This window comes from Oreochromis aureus, linkage group 10, assembly GCF_013358895.1.
Source record: "Oreochromis aureus strain Israel breed Guangdong linkage group 10, ZZ_aureus, whole genome shotgun sequence".
NCBI lineage: Eukaryota > Metazoa > Chordata > Actinopteri > Cichliformes > Cichlidae > Oreochromis > Oreochromis aureus.
The window spans coordinates 10,893,088-10,904,893 of NC_052951.1; the positions used below are offsets into that span (position 1 = coordinate 10,893,088).

Sequence of the window (11,806 nt, forward strand, 5' to 3'; positions counted from 1 at the left end):
CAGTGGCAGACACGTCTCCTACCACGCACAGGTATTCGCTACTCGATATTAAGGTCAGTCAAGATGTCGATCCATGCTAACTGAAACTATCAATAATGTATCGTGATGTCGCATCTCTAAGCCCTCTTGAAGTGCTAACTAATCTTTCGATTCAATTAGAATATCTGCTGCCTCAGTGATTTACCCTTCTCACTTTGTGAAATCAGCAGTGGCAAGTTGTGATTTGCTTTGTCAGAATATAACTGTGTAACGTGCAAAGCAATACCTTGAATCTCAGCTAGGATGTAAATAATTACTCAGCAGTTTAGCCATCATTATAAGTAAAGACTCTGTAAATAACAACTCGCAGATGTAAACCTGTTAACTATGATATGGAAATATATGCGTCATTAATTGTGTTCTGGATCCCGGAGCAACAGATGAACAGAAAGCCATACAACAAACTACAAAAACTACAAAAAGCCATAACCGACTGGGACAATAATTCGCGCTGTTTTTACTGCTCTTAGTATCGACTAGAAACCTGTGCTTCTGTTGTCGGCGTGTCAGTCAGACTCTTGGTGGTTTGTGAGTAAAAACAAAAAAGAAAAAAAACCCATGATGTGTAGGCTTTGTCTAAAGAGAAACTGCAGGGAGGACAAGGAGGAGACAGACATTTTCCCTGTCAGAGACTGAAAAGAGGAGCACTGGGCCAGCAGCAGACTACTGTGGCTGTGAACAGACATATAAGTGCTTCCTAGATCAAAGCAAGGAAGGAGCTGTCCTGCTGTCAGATTTACAAAAAGAGACAAAGACAGAAAGCAAGTAAGCAGTGGAGCTGCGACGTCAGCTGATTATTGATTGTTACTAAAACTGAGTGCTTTACCCACCTGGACAATATAGACTCAGCTTGCATCAAAGGGGAAAACCAACAATAGCCTCTACCAGAGTAAAAGGAGGAGGGGGAGTGACCAGTAGCCAGAGAGAGGCAGAGAGCAGGGAACCAGTTTCCTTTCTCTCTCTTCACCCGTGTCCTTGTCAGGCTGGCTGGTGCAGCCATGGCGTTCACCTTTGCGGCCTTCTGCTACATGCTCACCTTGGTACTGTGTGCAGCTCTCATCTTCTTTGTCATATGGCAGGTGAGTGGCACGGTGAACACACCAGAACTAAGACTGACACACGTAGGGCCTGCAGCATCCTCACTGTAGCATCCCACACAGGCAGACTAGCGCGGCCGCCTACACACAGGTGTACAGAGCTGCCGGCAACATAACATACACACTTCAGCCCCTCTAGAGATAATGACATGCATTAAAGGTGTAATTGTACTTATCAGACACTTCAAATGATCTCCTAAGAGCCACCAGATGACACTTTGACAAAAAGCACAGATTTCTGCTGTCTTCATCCCTCTACATAAAAGCAACTTATGATCCCAGAGAACTGACGATAAACATTTCCACGTAAGGCGTTCGGGCTTCAGCAAACTCCAGATAATGAGTACAGACAGTCAGCAAAACACAGTGATCATAAATCTCACCGCCAGACTGTTGTGAATCTGTCTGCCCGCAGGCATTTTCAGTGGAATTTGCACAGCTATCGCTGGAGACCAGTGCACACAGTTTGCCTGTTACACAGACTCAACAAACACCGCAGCTTTGATCTCTCACCTTTAACATTCCCTCCGTGGAGGCAGGAACATGGCGAAGCACAAAAACGCATCATTATGAATATAGGACTTGAAATGACTAACGTACCAATTGACTAAGTGGGTGAGACTACATATGACTCAGTGAGTGTGTCTGTGTGTGAAAGAGACAGCGAGAAGCCTGCGTCTGGCTCGGCTCTCGAGCATGTGACCGAAACGCTTATCAACCTATGATTTTGTTCACCCCTTCCCCCAGTCTGCTTCCACCCACGGGCACAGCACCCCAACTGTATGTGGCCGTCGACCAATCAGAACCTCGGTTCACTGGTATAGTAACCATGGTGCCCACTGAGGGGCTCATCGTGTCGCCATGGAAACTGCATCTGTTTACAACAGAGCTAATTGTGAACGAAGACGAGGGAGAGCCATATAGGCTCGTACAGTATGTGGAAGGTGCTCTCCCCTTCGTGCCATCAGTCACTGCTGATGTTCACTTTTCTGCAAATGACGTCTGCTTGTTATGGCTTTTCAATGAGCCGTCAAAGGGAAGCTTAGCTCTTTAAAACCTGAGCCGATGATAAGCACAGCAGGTGGCCTTTACACTCCGAATTATTCGTGTTTTTATAGAGCTTATTAATCAGGGAGCTAGTGAGAAAAATTGTCACTTATACTCGCCTCACAGGAGGCAGTTAGAGTGTATCGGTGTATCTGAACAAGTGCCCTCAGTATATTATATTTAAATATGCAGAGAGACACTCAAGATAGTGTATATACCAGAAATATACCGCAATGCTCTTAAATATCAACCCAGCTACAAAATGCTCAGTCGAAGACCTTCTTACATTTTAAATTTCTAAAGCAGTTCTTGGACGACTCCTGGCATTTGTGACTTAATATTAATCTTCCAATGTGAACTTAATTACTGGTCTCAATGTAAAAATTAAGCCTTATGTAATTGCTTAGTGCAATGCATTTATCTACTCCTGCAGCTTTTCATAGTTTTTTTTACAGGAATCGGATAATGCAAAGCTGTATGGGGTGAATTTACCATCCAAGCTGTTCTTATTCAGGGACAAATTTCCATCAAAATTCCTTTAGCACAAGCACTACTACATAATCACACATGATGTCAACACAACATGACCTCCCTAACAGCATAAAGGGCAATAGCAAATGTCTGCATTTACATATGCCACTAACTCACCATATGTACTCAAAGTGATCTGAAAGCAGCTGCAGCTGTGTATGTAGGGATTGCAACAGTGTACAGCCGACTCAGTCGAACCAAATTTAGAGAACCAAATGGCGAGAAGACAACAGCTACATTTGCATTACAGTTGCAGCATAGTGGTGGTGAAACAAAAACAAGCTAGCACGTGTCCAATATTATTATTTTATTTTATTATTTTTTTCAGATCATTGCGTTTGATGAGCTTCGCACAGACTTCAAAAACCCCATCGATCAGAGCAATCCCACCAGAGCGGTAAGAACCCTGCTGTTTCACTTCTTGCAAGAATGATCAAACCTTCATGTGCACACAGAGAAATCCCTTCTTTGTACTTTCAGGGAGACTATACATTTAAGGTTTTGCCCCCCAAATATTGCCTGTGCTGCATATTTTGAGAGCACAGCTCACAAAGTTTCACGTTCATAAGAAAACACAGCAAACGCTTTTTCCAAGCCTGCAATCACAGAAAAATGAAACCATCATGTTATGTAAATGAGAGTTTAGGGCTTTTGGAGCGAAAGCTTTCAAATATTTAATTCAGCTACATTTAGCCTTATTCATTAATATTTCTAAATCAAATATTTGCCCTACTTTGAAAACACTAATCCAAGCTTCCAGGTGATTGCTACAGTAACACCCAGGCAGTGTTTCCCTGAATGCTCATTTGTATGCAGATTGAAGCAATCAGCCTCCTACAAAGACCACGGCTCGTTGGTTTAATCAGTTACAGAGATTCATGCAAATGAAGTCGCTTTTTAGACAATGAGATACTGTAGTGTCGCCACAATAGGAGTGCAATTTGGAGTTTTCACCTCACCATAACGAGAACAAACGCGTTCACTCGATCCAAAGTGACAGATAAATAATTGCTGATTGAAAGTTAGCGCAACTATTTATCCTCTCATGTTGCAGAGCTGTTTGCTTACAGTATGTATAAGTTTACTTCTGAAGATGAAATAACATTATCATGAGTCAGTAGTTCGAGCTATTATTCGCTTAGCAAGTTAACAGCAGCTGTGATTATCGTTTTCACAGGATAGCTAATGTTCTAGCAATCATGTGAACCTGCATCTGAACTGCAAAGTGAGAGTGATGAGGAGTGGGAGAGGAAACTGTGAAAGCAGACTGTAGGAGTGTGAAGGCATGCCAGCTACAAGGGGGTGGACACAATAACTGCAACACCTGTAAATTATAATGCAGTCAAATACAATGGAGCACAAAAGCCACAGTGGATCTTTTACTTTCCTCAGGACAACGATGGAGAGATGTCTGACAAACAATCCCCATTAGAACTTTTCTGGTTTCACAGCAGTGAGATAAGTACTGAGGCCACTCTGTAGGACTGGTGACAACCTAAACACGCTGTCTGATGTCACCGATTCAAATGTGTTCAGAAATAACTGGATCAGGCAGGACGTGATGCTGCCGGTCTCTTCCCAAAATCAATAAGCTGCGCAAACAGAAGACAAGCGATGGCAACAGCCATGGAAGATAAACAGCAATTATATTTGTGGTTAGCTGAGAGCAACACATGTTCGCTCGAGTGCGGTTGTGTACAAAAAAGGACAAAAGCAGTCAATATTTGTCGGGAAGAGAGAGAAAGAAATAATAGAAAGACAGAGCAGAAGAAGCTAAACATCTGTTTTTAAATCAGGTTTCTGCATAAAGCCTTTAATCACAGTAACAGTCTCAGAGGGAGAACCACCCCATCCATAAAGAGCCCTTCTATGGCTCTTTCCCCCATTAAAACAACAAAATTAAACACATCATAGTGTTAAAATTTATTCCTTTTCAGGCCTCCTTTTATGTCAGCAGCTCTAGAAAAATTATGAGGCAGATTGTCAGGGAGATCACTCATTTGCGTCTCTGATAATAAGTGCTTAATTAGATTACCAATCTAACTACAGCACTCTTTGCCCTGTAATTGTTGCTCCTTTATCTCTTCTGCATATTGTGAAATGTCTCCGCTGCCTTTGATTAACGTCCTCAGTCATGTTTCTTTATTGGAACTATTAAATATTCAGAGCGAATTGGATGACCTGACACAAATAGGGCCACCTCGGGGAGGCTACGGGCTGTAAAATCTGAGCAGCGCAACGATTTACACCGACAACAACAAACCGTATGATGCACAGCAGCTAAGCTGGCACTTTCGCTCCTTAAATAACAGCACCGTGGAGGAAGGACTTAAAAGAAAGAACGAAAGAAAGAAAAAAGGCAGGAAATTACACTGAGCATACTAACAGCAGTGAGGGTAGAGAGCCTGTGTCTAATTCAGGGCAAAATCCACTTTCCCCTTTCAGGTCACCAGTTTTAATTTATGTCCACAGACTCATAAAAGGTGGATCTTGCTCCAGCTACAGGAAGACGATATCACCGGTTGGTAGCCAAGATAGATGCCTCAATATGTCAGAATGAATAGACATGCTTATCCACTTGATGTATTATATTTAACAAAATAAATGAAGCCAAGCAAATTAACAGCCTCCGTGATAATTATCTGACTGTAGACATTATGGTTACACAATAACGCAATAACTTTCTGTTGATGAAAACGGATAAACGGGGCAAATGAAGTAGAGCAAAACATCTAATTTGCCTTGCTGACTAATCAATGGACAACCAAAGAAAACATCTGCATGAGCCGAATATCTGATGTCAGGCTCATGCACTCAAAGACGGATGGCTTTAATTTTAAAACTGATAATTGAGCTTTCTATAATGGCTCACGAGAGACTCCGAGCTGATAGCTTTACAAGATAAGGTGGGAGATGTGCGCACAGGGTTTTTTTTTCATGCAATATGAATTTTCAGCCACATAAATGAAAAACAAATCAACACCATTGTAATTATTTTATTATTATTATTATTATTATTAACTGTAAATGAATGTAATCAAGTATAATATACAGTTTGTGTCTCTCAAATTTCATAAAAAATAACAAGTCTGACTTCTGCCATAGGTGGGCACAGGTATGATTAATGACATTAATTAAGGTTCTAGATCAGGACTGTCACTAGTGTCATTAATAAAACCTATATTTAACTCATATTTCATGCAGAAGTTGTGCCTGTTGTATGTGCCCAGATCATGGTTATGGCCTTATAGTCCACAGCCAAATACCTATTCTGAGCAATGAAAAGTCCTGTCTGCACCAAACCAAGGTTATTATAAATAAAAAAAAAAAAAAGACTGGCCTGAAAAACAAAAATAAATAAATGAATAAAACTAAAATGCACTAAAAAAAAATCCATATGAATTGTCTTTGTATCGTTTTAGTCAAATTAACCAACAATACCAGAATGAAGAAGTATTTGTGTGTGTGTGTGTTTATTGGAACAGGGATGTCTACATGACTGTATGTGTGGGTCTGTGTATTTTAATATTGTAATACTGTTTTGTATTGTATTGTCTTGAACTTCTGACAGACACCACACATATAACAACAAAAAGCTGCGGCTAAAAAAAGGAAAAGCAAAACTGTATCAAACTTAATATTATTAAACAATATAAACTAAAGTGAAAATAGCAAACTCACTCTGAAAACTAACCGAAATAAAAAGAAAAAAAAAAGATCTATGATGAAACTACACCAAATGACAGATGTGTAAAAATATATGTATTTTAGACGTATGATGAAAACAAACTTGGGAGTTTTAGTTTTTTTAAAAAGTAGGTGGTTAATTAATTACTATCAGTTTTAAGTGTATTTTTCCATGGTACTATTGTTGGCCTGGACATCTAATGTAACGTACAGCTGCATATTACAGTATCACTATACCCATAATACTGATATTTAAGCAGGAATGCTAATATAAAACTAGCCATCAGGTCCTGTTTTTAGATTTTATTACTATATTTAATATCTGTCCAGTTTAAAAAACAATCCTCCAAAATAAGATTCCCTCCAGTCTACGATCGTCTATTGTTTCTGCTATGAGACAGCTATTTCTGTTAGGCATTGACAGTAATACACTGATTGTTGACTGGACTTTCTTTATATCCTCTCCACAGAGAGAAAGGATTCTCAACATTGAAAGGATCTGCAACCTGCTTCGTAGGGTGAGTAATAGCTGTTTTTCATCTGCTGGTGGTGGATGACTAAAGCAGAGGGGCTTCACAGAGCCATGACCGTTTGTCTTTTTTCATTGTGAGGACCATGACACACACTGATTCATTTCACATGTAGCCGTCCCCACAACACGCCATTACCTCTTTACAGGCACACAGTGATGGAGAGCACTGATACAGCCCAGATGTTGTCAGCTTTTTATTTCAAGGCTTTCAGAAAAAGAACTTTGTGTCCATGAAAGATCACATACTGTGGAGGCCATTTTAAACATGCTTGTGCTTGAAGATGGTCAGTGCCATTAGGTGTTTTTGATTCAAAGTTAATGGATAAATAAATAAAAATATATAAAATTACAAGGTTTAATTTATAGGCAGTAGCCACCATGCTAATTGCAGTATTGGGGTCTATATGCTGATGTACTAAAGATCATTTTCTGAGAATGTTTGCCCTGGGTTCAAATTGTTACCATTTTCTTGTTTGTTTGTTTTTTTACGTTTTTCTTTATATAGCTGCTCAGTGCAAGAAAATAAAATGCCACTGATGCATAATTACCATACCACCATGTTATTGAAAAGGAACTCTCATTGCTGCAGTGGAAATATAATTTCAATTACCCTTAACTGCTACACAGGTTTAATCTAGCCTGGTAATTAGACTACATATGTATTAGTGATATTTGCTCTAACCAATCACTGCTGAAATTGGTTCCACTAAAATTATTCAAATAATATTGAAACAGATTGTAATGATTGATGGAGCCAGCTAAAGGTTGTGATGTCACTCAAAGAAATGTGAGCAGTTATTTTGCAGCCATATGCGCTATTTTTGAACTAGCATCAAGATCAAATTGCTACGTGTATGTGAGTGTGATGTGATAGTTCTTATTAAATTAAGTTCACATTAAATAAGGTTCATTTGTACAGCACTACAAAGTACTTCCCAAAAACAGAATAAATAAACAATAGATTTTATAAAAAATTACATTAATCAATTAATCGCTTAAAATAGACCATGCAACATTTTATAAAATATGAAATAAATTGAAATGAACATAATTAAAAGTTCAAACAAAATTTGGTGTTAAGCTAAGAATCTTAAAGATAAAAATGTTATAATAAAATCTGCAAGAAATTTACAAGGCCATTTGCAAGAAACAGGTCTTTAGCAGTAAAAACACTAAAAGTAGACACTGGCAAAACTACCCTGAATGCCTCAGGCCAGTGTTGCCAACTTAGCGACTTTGTCGCTATATTTAGCGAGTTTTCAGACCCCCTAGCGACTTTTTTTCTAAAAGAAGTCGCTAAAAAAAGACGTGAAAGCGCGTATCGCTTTTACTCTCAACAAGCAGCGGGTGCTTTATCGCAGTCAGTTCTTCTTTACTCTTATGCTGTTTTGTGGATCACAAGGTTTAAAACTACTTATAAACACACACACACAAACTCCACCAGAGTGCTTATTTGGGTCACTTTTGCCGGTCCAAGCCCGGTAAAGGAGCAGGGCTGGAATTGTGACATTAAAAAAACAATAATTACTAAAAGAAATTTAATTTATAGTTCTAAATAAACTCTAAATGCATTTAGGACGTTTTTTACTCACTTTATGTCTCTTCCACGATGTTATTTCTCTCTCCAGCAACATTGGTTACAATTATATTAGCATGACCAATTATGCAAATTAGGTGATGACGTCATTTAGCGACTTCTAGCGACTTTTAGGACAACCAATAGCGATTTTCCTTACTGAGGAGTTGGCAACACTGCCTCAGGCAGGTCACCCCACAACCAAGAAGCCTACTAGGGGTTACTGGTGGGGCTAACCATGCTAGCTTGTTAGCACAGTTAGCAAGGCATATCCATAGACTGTATGAGTGAAAATGAGAAACACAGATACACAGACCTTGTAACAAATATGAAATACTAGAATTTCACTCACCAAAACTGAAGTACAAAGCCACAGCATTATCTGTAAAACAGTTTTATTAAAATGTTCCCCCACACTGAAGCCCGAGTCTGACATCTGAATTAGCGGAGGTGAAAACTTTAAGCTTAAAAGTTTTAAGGTGAAAACTTTAAAGCTAAATAAAGAAAAATTCACCTCCTGTAGTCATTTTGTAGGGGTATATTAGTTATAGCAACCAAAACTCTTTTTTGGAACAAGAAAGCTCTTTAACATGGGATTATATGGTCACTCACTGACTTGTAGAACAACTTTCAAGTGCCCACTTAAGGAACTGTGGTTTCTGGTGCTTGCAAGCTGGCCTCATTTAGCCCAGACATTACAGCGTCGGCTCATTCTCAGTGCTCTCATTGCACTGTTTTTGGCTGCTACAAGCAGCTATTTTCAGAGAAAAGTTCTGAAAAGTGGTAACACACTCCCTGCCCAGCATGAAACACTAAAATCTTGATATGAAGTAAGTGTTGAGAGCTTGTTTCTGTTGCCCTCAAGTTGCCCCCCAAAAGTTTTTGTCCTTTCACAATAAATGTAGTTTTATCACCTTTGTTGCTATCCTGTTGCCATCTTGAGTTTTAGATTTTCTCAGATTTTCTCAAATAGTATTTTAACAACCAAACGCTAGACTTTAACTCACAGGGGAAAAAGGTCAGCAACTTAATCACCTTCTACTAATGTATAAAAAACAGTCCACGTGCAAGTGAACGTATATTTGCACCCATAACAGCAGCTAGCCATGACTAACAGCAACACCTTACGTGTGAAAGTGTTTGCCCTGCAGTGTGGTCTTGTACACTGTAATTCTATCACATCAGTGTTTTTTCTGAAGAGTTGTTGGAGTGTTATCACTTAATCATTTCAGTTTCCGTCCTTCTTAAATTTCTTATTAGTTGGTGGTACCGGAGTACTCCATCCACGGTCTCTTCTGCCTGATGTTCATGTGTGCTGGAGAGTGGGTCACACTTGGCCTAAATATCCCGCTGCTCTTCTACCATCTGTGGAGGTACGGTCCCACAGCAGATGTGTAACTAGTTTGTGTTGGTCTGATGGGTGAGTGAGCCAAACCTCCTGCTCTTTCAGGTTTTTTCATCGGCCCGCTGATGGCTCAGAGGTCATGTATGATCCTGTCAGCGTGATGAACGCGGACATTCTCAACTACTGTCAGAAAGAGTCCTGGTGTAAGCTGGGCTTTTATCTTCTCTCATTTTTCTATTATCTCTACAGGTAAGTGGAAGATTTACAATGTTTCTCATTTCATAATGACACTTCAAAGAATCCTTAGACGTGTGTTACGATCCATAAATTTGTTAAATTAATTTTATTTTTTCATCCATTGCACTATTTCTTGTTGTAGTATGGTCTACGCCTTGGTGAGCTTCTAACAAACAGGAGAAATGAAGAAATAAAATAACTGTAAAAGAAAAATTGGAGAACAAACGGAGACACAAACCTTTACTTTCTCCATGTATTCTGACCTTTCTGGCTTTGGGCTTTGGAAGTCTAACTTTGGACAAAGCATGAAGAACAATTTGAGTGAATGTGAATTTTTTCGAAAAAGCCTCTTTTCGATTGTATCATTGTACACCCGATACTGCTGTCGGACAACCGGATGAAATCTTGAAGGACTGAAACGCAGGTGTTTGTGTTGCCTTTGACCCATTTTACAATTTAACAATACTTCTGAAGGGCTGGATTTTCCCCACGCTGCTCTTAATAATCCAGTCGCTCAACTCACTGTGAATCTCCAAACACTTGGGGACTGGAAAATGAAAAATTATGTCTGTATTCTTTGACTTTGACAATGTACTAAAAGCAGGATTGTTTTGCATATGGAAACTCTGACGTCAAACCGTTACTCTGATCGTGTTGCAGGAAATGGGTTAGCAGTGTAAGAGGTTTAATGGAGTGTGCACAGACACCTTTAACCAGGACAGAGGATAAAGATTTGCCTGATGCCAGTCTCTGCCAAACGCAAAGTCAAATGAGACAAAAAATAAATGAAAAATAAAGCAAGGAATTATCCTGGTTTGACTTAAATAAGTTTGACTTTAAGGGTCAATGCTTATGATGCGCATTCAAAATAGGTGTGTCCATACGTGAGAGGGCATATTTTACACTATGTGCTAGGTTCATGCTTTCCAAAGAGCGTTCAGCTCAAACATGCCAAAATGTTACCGCTGAAAATCATTGTGCCAAATATAAAATCAAGGTCAAAAGAAAAATGATGAGACTAGAAAGTAGTTGCAGTATTTTGTGCTCTCAGACCTTATCTTTAATTCTACTTTCTTTAGCACATTATTTTATTGGCACAGTATTTTTTTTCCTCAAAAAACAAACAAAAAAACTTTAGTTTTGTTGTGTTTTTTAGTGTGCAGGAAGCACCTTATTCCTCTTTCCAGTGATGTTTACTTTTATTCATCTGCATTTATACTATAGTCATTTTAGCACAGCAACTCTTCTCTGATTCGAGGTAGAATAGCATAGCATAGTCATCTCATGTACAAAAAAGCAATTAATAACAGTAATCTAGCAATGTAAATTGAGTCATGAGACATATCGATCCAGTGTTATTCAGTGTTTGTAACAGTGAGTGGGACAAAAGTGGCAGATGAGACAATAACGACTCTACGACAGTGTTTCAGCTGTTTAAGAAGTGCGATGACAGCGAAGACATCGCAATACATCTACAAACATACAGCTTCAAAGGTGACAGACGTAAGAGACACACAATCTTGCTGATGACCAAGATTTATAAACAGTAAAGCCTTTCTGCGCTGGCCTTTGTGTTCATTAGATGGATCTGTTTGCAGATAAGTGATGGTTCAGATGTGTGATATCAGTAGGAAAACAGAAACTCTGGGGGCCTGAGAACAAGCTGTGATATTTGCCATACACCAACTCCAGGTGTACTAAATGGTGGTGCCTGA

General features: G+C 39.2%; 1 protein-coding gene across 1 annotated transcript; it reads left to right on the forward strand.

Moving 5' to 3' along the window:
- The first annotated feature begins 337 nt into the window (after window positions 1-337).
- Window positions 338-11,236, forward strand: cnih2 (cornichon family AMPA receptor auxiliary protein 2). The gene is made up of 6 exons (XM_031743084.2): window positions 338-1,118; window positions 3,043-3,111; window positions 6,872-6,919; window positions 9,770-9,882; window positions 9,960-10,103; window positions 10,234-11,236. The coding sequence occupies exons 1-6, from the start codon at window positions 1,038-1,040 to the stop codon at window positions 10,259-10,261; spliced, it is 483 nt and encodes a 160-aa protein (XP_031598944.1). The 5' UTR covers window positions 338-1,037; the 3' UTR covers window positions 10,262-11,236.
- The last annotated feature ends 570 nt before the right edge of the window (window positions 11,237-11,806 follow it).

Excerpts from the sequence above, each read along its gene's own strand:
- cnih2 (XM_031743084.2), top strand. The coding sequence starts at position 1,038 with ATGGCGTTCACCTTTGCGGCCTTCTGCTACATGCTCACCTTGGTACTG. Across the intron at positions 1,119-3,042 it reads TCTTCTTTGTCATATGGCAG|ATCATTGCGTTTGATGAGCT; the intron begins GTGAGTGGCACG and ends TATTTTTTTCAG. Across the intron at positions 9,883-9,959 it reads CTCTTCTACCATCTGTGGAG|GTTTTTTCATCGGCCCGCTG; the intron begins GTACGGTCCCAC and ends CTGCTCTTTCAG.